Here is a 16,667-nt window from a genome sequence, read left to right as displayed (position 1 = left end):
AATTGCGAGTTTTTGTTAACATTTTAACACAGCAAGAGTTTAACAAACTAGTCTTCTACCTCACTGAGAAATAGATGGAACTAGTTTCCATTTCAAATCGTAACCGACTGTTTTGAGAAAAAAGCAATTTATATCCAACACGCTTAGTCATGCATGCTATTACAGATCTAGTAACCTTTGCAATAATAATCAGGCGTTAAATTGATCTCTGTAATTAGAAAAGATGTAGGAAATGGAAGTAGACTCAATTTCTGTACAAAACCTTATAGATTATATTTTATTTAACATAGTAAATTGAGACATAGACAGAGTTCAAATCTTTCTTTAAAAATAATTAAGTTTTACGGATCAAAATGACAATTGCCTGACAATTACAGTCGTAAAACTGTTTCCGATGCCTCAATCATACCTCATTAACATCAAAAGATCAAGTACGAAATCTCTCAACTGCGACAATTGTAGCCAGCCGGATGAGTCCTTGGATGCAACATTGTTTTTGGTTTAATTATGTCTATCTTGTGAATATTAGCAAAACGATTGGAGATAATTTATATTTTAAGGACAAGCGTCATAATTTAAATTGAATGATCAAAGTTTATAAATGAAAATAATCCAATAATGAAGACCGGTTCACCTTCTAAATTATGAATCTTCTAGATTTGTTGATCGAAAGTAATTGTTATAAGATTTTTGCGTAAGATGATGAAGGCTAAGGTGACATTGAGGAATTTTCGAAGAGATTCATTAAGTGGTAAGAATATTGCCCGATCGGTACACACAAGGTATACATTGAAATGTTGGTATCATGATGCTGAGACGGCGCAGTGGTTGATTTCTTGTTTACTGTAATCATGCTCATATGTGTAGGTTACAACCAGACTTAACTTGACTCGGCTCCTTATAAAATTCGAGCCGGCTCCAAACTGGTTACAACAAAAGACTCAACCTGACTCTGTTTTGTGAGATTGAGGACGCCGAAGTCCGACTCCGAAGCTGATCAAATGTCAAATCTATACTTTCTCGTAGCATGTCGTCTGAAGGATAACAACCCCTCAATCAAACTAGATGGTAAAGCTTACAACCGACCATTTCCGAAACCAACCTTGTACAAGAAAATCAATACAATACGACGATGCACTGCTGTCAACAGCTAAATATGTTCCGATCGGGTTTACGTCTCGCATAATTGAGTTCAATTTTCATTAGAAATTGTCCGGTCTATTTAACAAATTTCAACAGCATAAATAGCAATTTGAATGTTAACGGCTACGTGCCTTTAATCTGATAATTCTAAATGTGGTCAGTTGTCCTTGATGTCTTTATGCATTATCATTATCGCTGTACATTCATAAAAAATCATTTATCACTTTAGTCGGTCAAATCGGATTAGTATTGATTAAGTTATTGCGAATCTTCTTTATAATTCCGAAAGTGTGAAGCACATTCGAATGACACACTAAGGACGCAATCAATTAAGAATCAAGCGAATTCATGGTGCACAAATCACCAAAATACCAAAGCTTCAAATTTTGTTCTCACTTTTAACAAGAAATAAATATAAAAATTCATAGAGATTTGCGACTGACTTTAATGTCGAGGTCATTGTCTTTCTAAATAAAGGCCGCTATAACTGTGAATAATAAATTAATAATGACCAATGTTTACACAAAATTCTATGCAGATAATACAAGAACAGTCTCAAAATATATTATAGAAATTTAATTACGTCATTAAAGAATCACAAGAAGGAATTGAGCTATCTAATAATTGCCATCACATAAATTTTAATTAATTATTCTGCCTTAATTTCACACGAAATGTCATTCTCATTTTGGTCAAAGATCTTTTCTTCTATTTTACTTGCACTCTTTTCAACTTCATCAAGCGGTCGTGTGACCACCACGGAATATGTCAACTTCTTATTCTTAAAGTAGCTGTAGCTGTTATCAAACACCACTGTGTATTTATGATTCGCTTGACACGTGATGAATCCCGTCTCTTCATCTTCATTTGCAGCTATTCGTTTCAATGGCACTTCATTGACCTTTTCACCTGTTTGCTGATTCACTGACCTAACACCGAATTTGATGTCGTGCATTTCTGTTTTGAATTCCCATCTGTAAACAAAAAGCATTAGCAACTCAAATGCTGTCAATTACAATGTATACTTACTTTAAAAACACTCCAGAATCTTCGACCTCAAAGTGAAGCTTTAGTTTTGAGCCTTTTTTGACGACTGTCGTTTTATATGTTGACGTATTGTTAAAAGTATCCTCTTCAGATATGTAAAACTTCTTTGGAATTTTGCCTTTATAAAAATTCAGAAAATATGAAAAATGAGTAAGTGACAACTTGAATAGCTGCATGAGCTTAGATAAATGAGCAAAATTATAAATTCAAATGACTAAACTTATATAAAGTCATTAAGCAAATAGAATAGCATTAATGAATGAATGATCTTGTTATCTTGGGTGTGTGTTTGAGGATATTCTAGAGTTTATATCAGTGATGGGCAGCCTGTTGCCAAAAATTGCCATGAACCATATGCTTGTTTCGGTCGAAACACCAACAAGATGTACCACGACAAGTTAAGTATTGCTCACCACTACTCTACACTGTCTTAGACCATATGGCCAACAAGTAGACATACCCAAAAGCACACCCAACATCACAAACATCCAAAACAACTTACCTCCCCAACAAATTTTCTCTAAACACTTTGGATTTCCGTCTTTATCCGTCAGCTCCCCGCCAAAATAAACCGGCAGCGATGCAGCATCAACCCGTTCTAAAATAGCAGGCAACCATTTGTGTTTGTTATGTTTATAGATACTGATCTTTGATAGAGTATATTCGTCTAGGAATTTCTTAATAATGTTAAAGCCAAATGAGAATATTTTTGGTGCTGTGGATTAAAACAAGAAGGAATTAGAATAAATCAACAAGATCTGATTGGCACAGACATACCATTTATAATGAGACAGCATTTTAAGATTTCTGGATAGTGATTTGAGTACATTTGAAATGCGGTAATGACAAGTTCAGCTGCTGGTCGGTAAGCATATTGTTTCATTGAAAAATTGTCCATGTCGAAGATTACCAAGAATTTCCGTGCGTCGGGACCATGAATCTTACTTTGTTCATATGCTAATTTCATATATCCTTTAAAAAATGAGACATAACAATTAATTGTCATTGTGTATCGTTCATAACTCAATGTTAATTTACTTTCAAGAACTCTAATTGTATTTTTGATGATGTCATGCTTTGACGCACTGTGTAGTAATCCCCAAATATCGATTCCATTGAATGGTATGAAAATGACAACCGATCCATCTTTATCGAAGCCTGTCGATCCATGTGGTATGTAGTCTTTAAATACTGCCGGTGCTTCCCATGACTCAAGATCATCAAGATTCCATTTCGCTCGCCATTTCATGGACTGTAAGAAAAAGTATTCAATTTAAATTAATTGTTGTGCTTAGTGCTGCAACTTTGAGACTTCTTGTTGCTCATTTTTACAAAAGTTTTTGGTTTTGGAGGTTATGATGTTGTGAGAATGGCTTGCAATTTAATGATCTACATTTCTTTCCAAATTCTTATTTTGCAAAGCCAAATTTTAATGTGCTTCCATTTGTTGCTAATTAAGATTCACTTAAATGTTGCTTAGATGTAAATGATGTTGCATAAATAGCCATCATAACCTCAAACCATATTTCCATATTTCTCAGGTCACTTACTTCTCTCAGCATCTTTTCAGCATTATCAGGATTCCATTGACGTGCGCGCAACCAGCGAAGTAAAAAATGATCATCATGCTCTGGTTTCAAAATATCCGAAACAGACCGTCGAAACTGAATGTGGAAGAAATGAGAAAAAAATACAAATTAGGCACGCATAAATATTTTGTCTTGGCTATTTGTTCATGACAATGAGCAATGCCGTGCCACACAATTAAATTCATATTTTTTTCTGTGTCGTGTTGTGATTCCTCGAACTTGCTTAGTTATTGACTAGAATGAAATGAGCTTTTAAATGAGATAATTCGACAAACGTGGCTGGAATGCGTAAAGTTATTGTCATGCTGTAGAAATTAATTGCAATTTCGGATATTCATATTTTGTGTTTGACGGACTTCAATGTAAACTTTACATTATAATTTAGAGTCAATAACAAAGCATTTTTGTGGACTCAGTGAGTTTACAATTTAAATTTCAATTATGAATCAGGTTCTGAATATGAAATGCGAATTGAAATGTTTAAGTAACGATGACTATTACTGATTCTATAATTAACATTCCGAACGCATATCATTTAGGTATTATAAATGGTTATAAATTATAATAAAATTATAAATATGTAATTTTAAACCTTTTTTGTTATGTTTCATTAAATCAAATGTTAAGTCGTAAAATTTTCACTTTTAATTGGTTTGTTATGTAATCTAATTAGGGTTTTAAGTTAAATTTCTGAATTTTGTGCATTCAATTTCTAGAGAAACAAAAAAGGCAAAGAAATCAATACGGAATCCTCATGACATATGAATAGCCAGTCAATGAGTTGTTCTAACGAGAATGAGATCCTAAGGCCACCCGGAAGTTTTGCAACATTTTAAAATTGTTATATTGTAACTTGATTGTAACTTTATTGATGAACTTAGATCAGATACTAATGTATCCGTTCTAAGAATACTTGATCAAATCGATTAGCAATACTTAGATAAATAATTAGATGCTTCCGATTATTCTTTGTTAATTTCTTAATTGTAGGTTTGATGTTTTTGCACTTTTAGAATTTCTGAACTGGATTAATTAATAATTGATTTCAAATTTTCAATAATAACAAAGCTTCACTAATGTTAATATAGAACTAAACTGTTAAAAACAACCTATTAAATCAGTAGCCAAATCAATCAGTAACTAAAATCAAAACAATCAAAATGATCAATATTCAAATATATGCTATGATCTATTAAATAGATTATTTGGTTACGCTAGAGTAATTTCCGACATAAGTCAATTATTTGCTGCTATGTATTTACCATAAAATCTTCAAAAATTGGTGTTCTCAATCTATTAAGCAAATAGTTCAATTGCCACTAAATTCAAAGAAATCTTCTATTGGTAAAGTCAACTTACGTTCAGCCAACCAAAGTAGTCATTGTCTACTTAAAATTTTACGATTCATCTTTATTGATTGTCATAAACACATTCAAACAGTTAAGATAATTAATTGTCAAAAGAGTTAAGTGCGCAACTATGTATAGCTGTTTATTTTTGTGAATAAGAATTAAAGACATTTTAATTTGATTGCTTTTGAACGAGTTTTGCCACTAAAACAAAAATCTGGGTGAAGGTAAGTAATGACTGTACGGTAAACATATCTAGATATCGATATTATGCAATGTTTTTTCTTCCTTCCTTGTCTTACACGCGTAATAAAATGCTTAGCTATTATATTAATTTCCGATTTCTTTTGGGTGCATCGTCCGCAAACCGAAGAATTATTTTTGATTTTTTTGCCACTTATTTTGATTTTTAAATTAAATTTATTTTGGAAGTGACTGAAAAGGCAACTTAAGATACAGTGCTATTCTAACTGTGTTTCGCGGCACTCCAGTTTGTCGTCCTAATTTGTTAAAAATTGGAATTTTTAACTAAAAACCATATGCCGTGTGAAATTTTAGTCGAAGCTTCTCACCAAGACGCCATGACTCAAAAAAAGTTTGACCAGCACTGCCTTAAGGTGAAATATAATTTGGGTAAATAACAAAATTTGATTTTTTAAGCAATCATCGTTCAAAAGCAGCACTTTCAATTCTAATTTATGGAATTTTTTTTAGTGGAGTTAGTGATGACCTTTGGTAATGACAGAGGATATTGCTTTTTGGGAGAGGTTATAAAGAATTTAAGTGGAACTAAAACAGCGAAAAAATTTAGAGAATCTTGCATAATCACGGATATAAAGGAGGATTTCATTGTAGTTTGGTTGTTAATGAATTCAAGTGTTAATTATGTAGATATTTACTAGTGCGGCACTATCTCGGATGCCGGTTAAGATAAGAATTGCTAAATTTTCCTTCAAATACTTTTTTATACGTCCTGCATTGCAGTTGAATTTACAATTTACAATTGAATTTACAATTTTCGTTTGGAAAGAAAAGAAGATTGCATCTTTGCAACTTTGTAAGCCTTTAATAGTATCTATGTTGTAATATCTTCTCATATCCGGACAGATAACGAGCATGTTCATCTTAGTGAGTTGAATATATTCAAGCAATTTAATTAAGCATGCTCATTAGCCCTGATTGGGCAAAAATACGTTATAACTAGTTGATGGCAAGTTAATGTCCAAATCATGACTAGTTCTAACTTGGTTCTAACTTATTTTTATCCACTCGAAGCGTCCTTCTGTTCTGTCGGGAAAATAAGGAAAAGTCTCAAAATAAAAAGCTTCAGATTAGAAAATTTGAAGTTAATTTTCAAAAGTTTCAAGCTATTTCCCTAGATGAACATTCAGGAATCATTAGTTAAACTATAAGAATCTGACTAAATGTCAATTGCTACATCAATCACGATTTCTAAATTGCACAAGATAATCAAACACTTTATAGCAATTAAAAATGTGATTGTTAATTTCTGTCACGACTGCCTGTGTCCAATAGTAATGCTTTGACTATCTAATTTCTATTTATAAAATTTGAAATGTTAAATTCGAAATTTTGGACTCATTTGAAATGTTAATTTCAAACAAGCCTAGTCTATAGCAACATAAACAAGTAGTAAACAAAGAACGCTGTCCATTTTTATCAAATCGAATGTCCAAAAGTGCAAAACAGACTGACATAATAAATAATGTCGTGTTTCTCAAATTAGCAAAAAAGTCAGCCAATTAATTAATCAACTATCTTCACATTGATTAAGACTAACTTTAAATCTCAGCTACAAACTATTTTGTACACAATTTGTATGACTCGATTGGGAAATCCAAGTTTATATAAAGATGTTAGAAATCGCAAAGGTAATGTCAATTAATTTCAATTTACACGTATTAATCCCTAACTGTAGATTAATGAGTTTTTCAAGATTTTAATAAGTCATTAAATCACTGCCCTTCACTATCATTGCAATTTGCGTCATGATTTGCAATATTCTGAGCTTTATCGTCACAACATTTTTATCGATAGCTATTGATTAAAATTATCGTAAATAACAAGATTTATCTATGTGACACAAATGATTATTACTTTTTTTTCTATTGAATATTGAACAATAAAGTTCATTTATGCATGAATTGTAAAGTAACAACAAACGAACCTTCATCAATGCAAACCTTTCGTCATCTTGAAGTGATGGAGTTTTTAATGGATTTCCATTCATATTTATCTTTAAATTCACAATTTAGTCATCAAATGCAACCACAAATTAAAAAGCTTTTTTTATATCCACACAATATTTTTTTGTTATGTCTTGTTTTGTTTCCCGCAAAACGAAAATTTCACTTTGCTTTGCTGTGTACTTTTATTTATAATAACAAAAACATTCAACTTGTTAAGCCGAACGATGAAATAAGACTAAAAAAGCTTTTAACGTGCTAAAAAAAAATATAAAGTATGAATGAACTCGAAAGTAACAAATAATTAAATGTTACGATGTGTGAGTGTAAAATAATACTTCTGTAGACTTTACCTAAAGAATTTGCAAGCTGCAAGTGGATGTCTTGGGCTTTTATTATTATTTAATAATAAAATAACCGATATTTACCCTTGAATTTAATGTGGATATGAGTATGTGTGACTTTAATTATGTTTTTTAAAATTATGTTACTTTGTTGCTACTGCCGTGGCTGCTTTTAATTGCGTTTTTCCTCAATGACTTCTTTTTTTCGATAATCATCATTAATGATTTACTTATTTCCAATGTGATGTGTGATTTTGTCTATTAGAAGGAAACAATATTCTCTCTCTCGGAAAGAAGGTCAAGGTTGTTGTCTTAAAGAGTCTATATGCTATATACGTAGTAAGAAAGAGACGACGCTTACATTTTTACACGATTTTCCTCTCTGCAGTAAATGCATCTAAGACATTAAAGAAGTAAGCTATGGATAAATTAATGAGGTATGAGTGGTTGTGACGCATGGTGTGATATGGGCAATGTTTATGTTTTTGAAGCTTTTTGAGGTTGAGAATTCTCAGGTAAACATAAGTTTAATCTAAGAAAAGTTTAAACAATCTATAGGTTCAAGTCACACCAGGTCATAAAAAACATCTTACAGTGGTTTTACGTTACTTAGTCTGAAACAATCGAACAGTCTGTAATTCACAAAGGACAACCAGCAATAAAGCAAAATTCAAACGCCAACTAAGAGAGGATCACAGTCGATGTGCATGACCAACGAAGTAAGTAAATAGGTCTATATAGAAATATCACAATACTACAGTTCTGCGTTGCTCCTACATTTGTACTAGTCACCTTCTCTCTTGGGTCCAAAGATGACTCTGAGGATCCTCCTCTCAAAAACTCCAATTGCATGTTCGTCTGCAACAGTCATATTCCATGACTCAGAACCATAAAGCACTACTGGGCGGAAGAATGTCTTAAACATGGTTAATTTGACATGTCTTGATATTTTCCTCGACGTTAGTAAATGTTTAACTGAATAGCTGCAAATTACTATTAGATTCAATATTACAAGTTTTGAGATCTATTAGATGAATTGCGTCGAAACAAGAAATTCAAATGAAATCTGATCTCAAAATGCCTGATTGCTAATAATTAATTCAATTTAAATTTTTAATCAATCTATAAATAAATTTTAAATTGTTCGAAAATCACGTTATTATTAAATGTGTTACTATATTGTTGTAAATGCGTATAAGCTACATTTTCTTAATAATTGAATCAACGACACTTGTCGTTAATTCACGGCTATAGCCCAGTGTTGATATCTTTCAAAGACAAAATCTTTGCAAAGTCAAAGGCAGTCCATATCAACACTGTTGTAGCCTGTCTGGACATAAATACGTTATAACTAGTTAATGGCAAGTCAATGTCTAATTGATTGCAAGTTCTAGGGTTCTAGATCAAGCTATACGCACATTACTCATACTTATATTAAATCTTGAATAGTATTTTTTTGAGACTATACTAATGGAGATTGAGTATCGCCGAGAACCAAGAGAACAGAGAAATTCCGATTAAGTAGATTAATCTCATTTGAGCTAGACTCAAGAAACTTATTGCTCTATGAAAAACTGTACTGGAAATAATGAATATCATTTGAGTATGGAAGCTAAAAATGTGTTTTTTTTTCTGCGCTCACCTTGAACTAAACTCGATGACTTCTCGCTTTCATTGCGCAACTTAAGTATGTTGGCTTTTTTCTATATCACTTTAAATAGAAATAAAGTTTTTTTTGAATCTTTTTTTGATTATCTCGATTTTTTTTTGTTTATTCTTTTTCTTTAAATTATTTTTAGTGTCATAATTATTCAGCAGACTACACAATACAATGTAGAATTTCTTCGGTTGTGTGAAATCTGCCTGCATAAAAAAAATAATAATAATTAAATTAAATGGCATTGAAAATAGAAAAGAAAAAAAAAAATTATGAAAAAAAATGATTAAATTAATAACAAAAATAGATTGTGTGTCATGTTTTCTTTTTTTGACATTAGTTAATTCCTTTAAATAAAATTTACAATGAAAATTATTCTTGTATCTTGATTCGAGTAATTAAAATTGACATGGAAGTGAATTTTTTTTGTTTTTATTGACTTTGTTGTTCGCTTAGAATTAATTTTTCTGATTCTGTTAACTCTTTTGGTGCCGGTGCTGGCACTTCTGTGTTCTGTTTCTTCTCTTCGATCTCTAGTTCCTCCTCTTCTTCTTCGGCAATCGGTTCTTGAGCACTCAATGGTTTACTGTCAACAGGTGTCTGGAATAGTATTTGAATGGAATTAATCAATCATTGGATGACTTTTTGGGATGTATTTCGGTATGGTCAGTTATTCTTGAATCCTATATTAACTGAATCTATCTATTGGCCAATTTGGGATGGTCAGCTATACTAGAATCCAATATTAGCTGACTGTTTTCATCTAGATCCCACAAAATAACTGTATTCATCTTTAATTCACTTAAAAAATCAACAGATACTGAAATATCATCTTAACGATAATTTAATCAAAGTAGACCATGCTAATCTCTTAAATGCAATTATTTAAAGCACTTGACCACAAATCGTATGCATCTGTTGTGAATAACCTTGTCTAGATAAATTACCAAGGATTTGTGACTATCAACTTTAATGGATTTGACCTAGAAATCACAATATATCTTCTTATTTACCTCTTTCTTTGCTGTACTCTCTTGAACAATACCATCACCAAACTCTCCATCTTCCACGACATCATGAACACTTTCACCCTTTATGAGAAAAAAATAGTCACAAATAACATAAATGAACTTAATTAGTCTCTGACATTACAATGAGCTAACACTTAAAGCTGTTTTGTTTTGTTAGTTGTGCCTTAGTTTTTTAACATTTAATTTTAAATTCATTTGTAAATATTAAAATATAGATTTTTCTGAAAGAGATAAAATTGTGAGAGAATAACATTGTTTATAATAACAACGAAGCATTAAACGTGAAGGCGATAAAAAAAAAACTGGACGAAACAACAACGATTTATAACTTTTATCAAACCTCTGGGCTTTTAACTTCAATTTCGGATTTTTCTGGTTCAAGATTTTCAGCTTTAGTTTCTGTTTGTGATTCTTCAAGTGGCTTATGGTCTGAGTCATTCGAGTTTTCTTTGTCAGATGAGTCAGTTTGGACATTTTCTTGTTCTGTTGGCTCTTGTTGAGCATTTTCTGGGGTAATCTCTTGTTCGGATGATTCTACAGGGTCTGTTTTCTCAACGGATTCGGTAATTGATTCTTCCTTTTGGACTGATTCAGGTTCCTCTTTTGCAGCTTCCTCAACTGCTTCATTCTGAGCATTTTCTTGTGTTGTTTCTTCTGTAGTCTCAACTTTTTCAGACTCTGATTCCTCAACAGCTGATTTATCTTCTTGAGGTGTTTCTTGTTCAGTTTCTACTGGTTTTGGCTCAACCTCTGGCTCTTCGGTAGCTGATTTTTCTTCTTGAGACGCTTCCACCGGTTCTTCAGCTTCCGTCTTTTCAATAGCTTCTTCTTGCACAGCAGCTTCTGGTTCTTTAATGTCTTCTGTTGATTTTTCTTCTACAGCTTCTTGTTGCTCTGTTTTTTCTTGTTCATCGACCTCAGGTTTGTCTGTTGTTTCTTTTTCCTCTGGACTAGCTTCTGACTCTGTGGTTTCGACCTTTTCAGCTGATTCTTTCACTTCCTCGACATTTTCATCGATATTCGTAACTTCCTCATCTTTCTGAACAGCTTCTTTGCTGTCTTGGCTTGAATTTTCCTCATTTTCCGTATCTTTAACTTCTTTTTCCTCACTTAACTCCTCCGTTTTGCTTTCATTTTCCGGATTTTCACTTTCGCCTCCCTTCTCAGTTTCTCCTGACTCATCTTTAATTTTCTCTTCAGTGCCTTCCTCCTAAGTCATTTCATATTTAATTTTGTAATTATTTTTTATGTTTTCCAATTTCATATATTAAGTTAATTAAGTAATTGTGCCATTAAAGATAAGTTTGTTAGTTTTTAGCTCATAAAATATTTTTTATTTTTTAATCATTAATATTAATTCGATTAATGGAAAATACAAAATCTTGCTTAGTTCTTAATTTCAAAAATTTCTAATGCATGAGAATGTTGACAAAAAGTTTTTATCAAGCAATTTTTGTAGCCAAAATCGTTTCAATTCAATTAGGTTTAAGAACTTTATGGATATAATCGGTTAATTAGTACGATTTCCAGCCTATAAGTCAAGGCTTATACGACATCAATAAATATGTCAAAAAAATGATTGAAAATAAGCCGATTATTACCGATTATCTGGAAACATTGTTTCCAAAATAGCATGAATTAAATGAGGTGATTATTGCAAAGTTAACAATTTTGACTACAAGTGCTCCTAAGCCCATGATTATTATTGATTTTTTAGCGCTTACATTAACATTGTGTATTTTTTGTTTCGATATCAATTCAAATGGCAATAAAATCTACTTGATTGAAGCATCACAATAATGAATTACTATAAAATCAATTAATTCTCGTTATTTTCATGCATCCTACAAAACAACATAATTTATGATGATTACGTCTTTTTGCTCACTTCCTCATTTCTTTCGAAGAAGACAACAAAATAAAAAATATGATTGCATAATATAAGCACAAAATAATTCTCAAATTTACTTCTTTATTTGCTTTCAACACGCAATTGGCTTGTGTCGAAATGAGAAACTATTAAGGTGTAGAATTAAAGCTTAAAACTTCTTTTTTTGTAAAATAAAATAAGGAATAATCTTTTGTAAAGGTAAGTAGGCTAGACTATTTCTCAGTAGGTTAGTTGATTCTTTAATTTTTTTAAAATTGATTAAAATTAACGATTCAATAGTTTAATAGGAAAACAATTTATCAGCATAATCATTTTGGCAATGACTGTTAATAAACTTTTTCCAGCTCCATAATTGATTCTCCATTTGATGTTAAAATAAAATTTTCACTTTTTTTTTTACTTTTTTTTGATTAAAAATATAATAATTATTCCATTAAATAATTAATATATTATGTTGATATTATCAATCATTGAAATTAATTAAGCAGTTATGTGCAGTAAAACAAAGAATCATTCAATTTGCGTAAGCCAATTTTCAAACCTGATCTTCAGTCTTATTTTCTTTGTCTTCATCCGTCGGCTTTTCTTCTTCTTCTTCGTCCTCAATTACTTTTCCATTGGGATGATTCTCATCAATTTTTGAGGTGTCGAGTGTTGATTTGTGAACTTGAGGTCGTTCCTCGGCTGGCAATTTAAGGAAATCCTCTAAGTTATCTATCTCATTCGCGAGTTCAAATTGCTCAAAGTCACCGCAGTACTCGCTGTCGTTGAAGACTTGTGGTGGAAGTGGATGACGAGGATTGGGATCAGATGCGGTTCCTCCTAAAATTCATTAAAAATGTAATTAGTCTATTTCAGAGATTTTTGTAAATTTAACGGTTTTTGAAAATTCAAATGAACTGAACTGAATCAAAGTTCAAAATCTGAAGTTCAAATGAACTGAAATGAATGGAACTTTAACGAACTTCGTCCATTCATTATCAAAAATGTCTTAAATTGAAATAATTCCACAAAATATCAAAACTGAACTGACTGGAATGAACTACTCATCTACAAATGCACATGAAATCTTCGTAACTCATGCTAATTGTCAATTCCACAAAAATTATCTGTCATATAAATTTTACGGTCTATCAAGTTTCTGAATAATTTTGGTACAGTCAGATACAGATCAGAACTCCACCCAGATTCTAATAAGATTTTGTTCTTGATTAATTTACCATTGCTCGTTGAGTGTGTTTGCATGAAATCCTTTTCTTCCTCCTTTCCTGGTTCCGAAATGTCGAGAATCTCATATTTGATATTTTTACTGTCGAGGATCATAAGGATTTTCTGCTGCCTTTTCTTGACCTAAAACAAAAGTAACAAAAATTGATCATGAAAATGACAAGTCATTATTTCCGTATTAAATAATAAATAAACAATAAAAATTGTCTTATAATCAAACTTATTCATCCATAACACCATCAAGTGATTTATTCCATTTTAAATTCTTGCTTGAATGCAACTTCAAGCTTGAGGCGATAAAAAATAATATTCTTTATGCGCAATATGATATAATTTCCAGTGTACACAAAGCGTCTCTCTTCTTATTTAGTTCCTAACATTATTTTATTATATTTTTTCAGTTCCACTTCGTATCAAATTTTTTTGTAAAGAAGCTTGTCTTGATTGTTATATGATAGGACATTGTTATCAAAAACTCATAAAAGATCGTGTACGAATATAATTCCATTTAAGGTTGAAATCGATATCAAACGGTCTATTTCATGCTTACTCACAATTAAAGAATTAAGTCATCAAAGTTCGATAAAATAATTTATAAGAAAGTTAGTCATTTTCCGTACAGCTGCAATTAATAGCGATAAAAATAATCGAATTAAATTTAAATCGAGAAGAAGCACCGGAGAGTGAAAAAAGTTTAAAAACAAACGGACGACCTTCAAAAATAATTTTTAATTAGTATGTATGATGCACATGGGCAATAACTTGCTTATGATACTTATTATATTTTTTGCTATTTCTGAAGAAATCAACAAGTGTGATCAATATAAGAAATTATTTATAAACGTAAAAAAAGGAAATCATCAAAAAAACATTTATTCACCTCTCTTTACTACACAATATCATACCGGCTTTTTTCATTCTCTCACTTTATATTGCTTCTTATTTGTTGAATCGTTTATAGTTTCACGTCTTCACATACTTTTTTTTTAATGTGTGGCTTATTTTCATTCGAATGTTTTTCACATAATTGTTCGAGATAACAAGATCAAATAATAATATTTTAATTATGGGGTCGTTCACAATTTAGGTCAATATCCATAGATTTGGATCTTGAATTGGATTTTATTAAAACCTTCTATTTCCCTCAGATGAAGTGAATCAGAGCCATAGTAGTTACCTTAGTATTCATTTAGTGTCCCTAATAGGCATAAAGACCGCTTTTAGGTACCGTAGTGGTCTTTCTGTTCTGTAAAAGCATACTATGTGCTGCATAGCAATGTCCAGCACTGCATCATATTAATGCCAAGTTAATGTCCAATTGATATCTAATTCTATTGTCTATTTGTCAACTCTGCATGATCTCCATACCATCCTAAATTGTGAATGACCGCTAGCTTCTACAGCCTTCCGATGCTTCAAGAATGCAGATTTTTACATTCCAATTGACATTCTTATCGCACATATGAAAAATTTAATTGCGATATTGCGCTGTCGCGAAGGAAATCATGACACAATATAATTTAATATAAAGTCCATGCCGCTGTGCATAATTTTTTTTAAAGACTGCACATACACAAAGCCCATATGAAGTAGAAATTATGCCAGTCTTTCGGACTGAGCGTGCTACATGCATGTATTTGAGGAATAATTGCCTTTTTACGCATTACCGGTTCATTTCGTTAAACTTAATTTTCATACTGATAATAATAACTGTTCATTTAGGTGTTGAAGAAGTAGACTCACTTTCGAGGCATAACAGAAGCCAATTGTGCTATTTTATTTATTTTGACAAATTTGTCATTTTCGGTCTATATCTGATCGATCGAACTTTATGAGGAGGCTGATGATGATTAATCACGCGTATCATAATAATAGATGGGGACATGAAGGCTTGGTTCATTTACTTATTTTCTTTCTAATATAAACAGCCACCAAACGCAGCAATTGAAATGAGCGCACATATTTTGTTTTATGTCGAAATCCGTACTATTTAGTTTCTTTTTTGTTATTTTTGTGTAGGATGTGAGCAAGCAACAGAAAAAGATGTTCATCTGAATCAAAATAAATTTTCTATATCGCATTTAACTATGGTTTTTGAGCAAAGCTTTTCCGCAATCATAAAAAAGATGAAATATAAAAATGATCAGTGACACAAGATGATCACAAGTCAGAAGTACACAAACAATTTAGAAATATTCATTGAGAGGAAAAATTAGTAGAGGAAAATTCAAGTTCAAGCTCAAGATTTGTCATTTTTTGCACGATACGTACATAAGTCGATCTTATAAGAAACGACTTACGGCTTATGTTGCAAAATGACGTCACCGCGTAGATTTTCTTCACTGGATGTCAATTAAAATAGAAAATAAAGATATTTAAGACTTTGTATTTATATTAATTTAATTATACTAAATGAACGGAAGTGCTAAATAAAAAATTCAGTGCATCACTATTGAACAAGTCCCGAAAAAAAATAAAAATAGAATTTTTTCTTTACAATTTTTTTTTTTGGGAATTTCACTTCTCATTTATAGATTTCTGGGCAAATTAACTTAGTTAAATGCAAATATTGTCTGTTATTTGTTCAAATGATTAGATATTTGAGTATTCACAACGCGTATTGCGAGTGTTTAGTGCCGTTTTAAAGTTTTGGAAACTCCCTTTTTTTGTAAGGAGAAAAGTCATAAATTCTTATCGCTCTGGAATTTTCCTACTATAGATTTATTAAATGATGTACTTATTATACCTCTTTAAGGCCACTTGTTAGGCTAATATAGATTTTAACTGTCATTTTTCTGTACTTTTAATTAACTTTTTTTAACAACTCAACTCAACACTTCAATCGCGAATAATAAAATGATTTTTTAAAAAATTATTCAACGATACTGAGAAAAGTAGGCGATGTTCTCGAATTTTGTCCGACTGTCCGATGCTATGATAAATTGTATTTGATAAAATTCTAGCGGTGTTGAAACACGAAAGCGTCTTTAGTTGCTTTAATGTAATCACTTTCTTACTTGTGCAAATATTTCCATGAACTTCAAATTTCAAAAAGCCGTTAAAGTTAACTTTGACGCGTCGCTTTATTTAGCTTTTGTTTTTATTCAACTTTTCTTTTCATTTCATAATAAATTCTGGATGACAAAGTAATTAATCTAGTTGTAAATACTGTTATCATCATT

General features: G+C 31.3%; 2 protein-coding genes across 2 annotated transcripts; both read right to left on the bottom strand.

Moving 5' to 3' along the window:
• Window positions 1–248: 248 nt before the first annotated feature.
• Window positions 249–7,576, bottom strand: LOC139087722 (SEC14-like protein 4). The gene is made up of 7 exons (XM_070636621.1): window positions 7,317–7,576; window positions 3,741–3,854; window positions 3,229–3,442; window positions 2,968–3,162; window positions 2,693–2,905; window positions 2,173–2,308; window positions 249–2,117 (listed from the first exon to the last, which is right to left on the bottom strand). Exons 1-7 carry the CDS (start codon window positions 7,377–7,379, stop codon window positions 1,793–1,795), a joined length of 1,260 nt encoding a protein of 419 aa, XP_070492722.1. The 5' UTR covers window positions 7,380–7,576; the 3' UTR covers window positions 249–1,792.
• Window positions 7,577–9,421: 1,845 nt separating this feature from the next.
• Window positions 9,422–16,389, bottom strand: Sh3beta (SH3 domain binding glutamate rich protein Sh3beta). Its single transcript, XM_070636011.1, has 6 exons — window positions 16,232–16,389; window positions 13,479–13,608; window positions 12,800–13,080; window positions 10,708–11,577; window positions 10,350–10,427; window positions 9,422–9,936 (listed from the first exon to the last, which is right to left on the bottom strand). The coding sequence occupies exons 1-6, from the start codon at window positions 16,274–16,276 to the stop codon at window positions 9,769–9,771; spliced, it is 1,572 nt and encodes a 523-aa protein (XP_070492112.1). The 5' UTR covers window positions 16,277–16,389; the 3' UTR covers window positions 9,422–9,768.
• Window positions 16,390–16,667: the final 278 nt, after the last annotated feature.

This window comes from Chironomus tepperi, unplaced genomic scaffold (assembly GCF_022539635.2).
Source record: "Chironomus tepperi strain 1889 unplaced genomic scaffold, CSIRO-AGI_Ctep_v1 contig_11, whole genome shotgun sequence".
Taxonomy (NCBI): domain Eukaryota; kingdom Metazoa; phylum Arthropoda; class Insecta; order Diptera; family Chironomidae; genus Chironomus; species Chironomus tepperi.
This window is presented reverse-complemented; position numbering and strand designations above follow the sequence as displayed.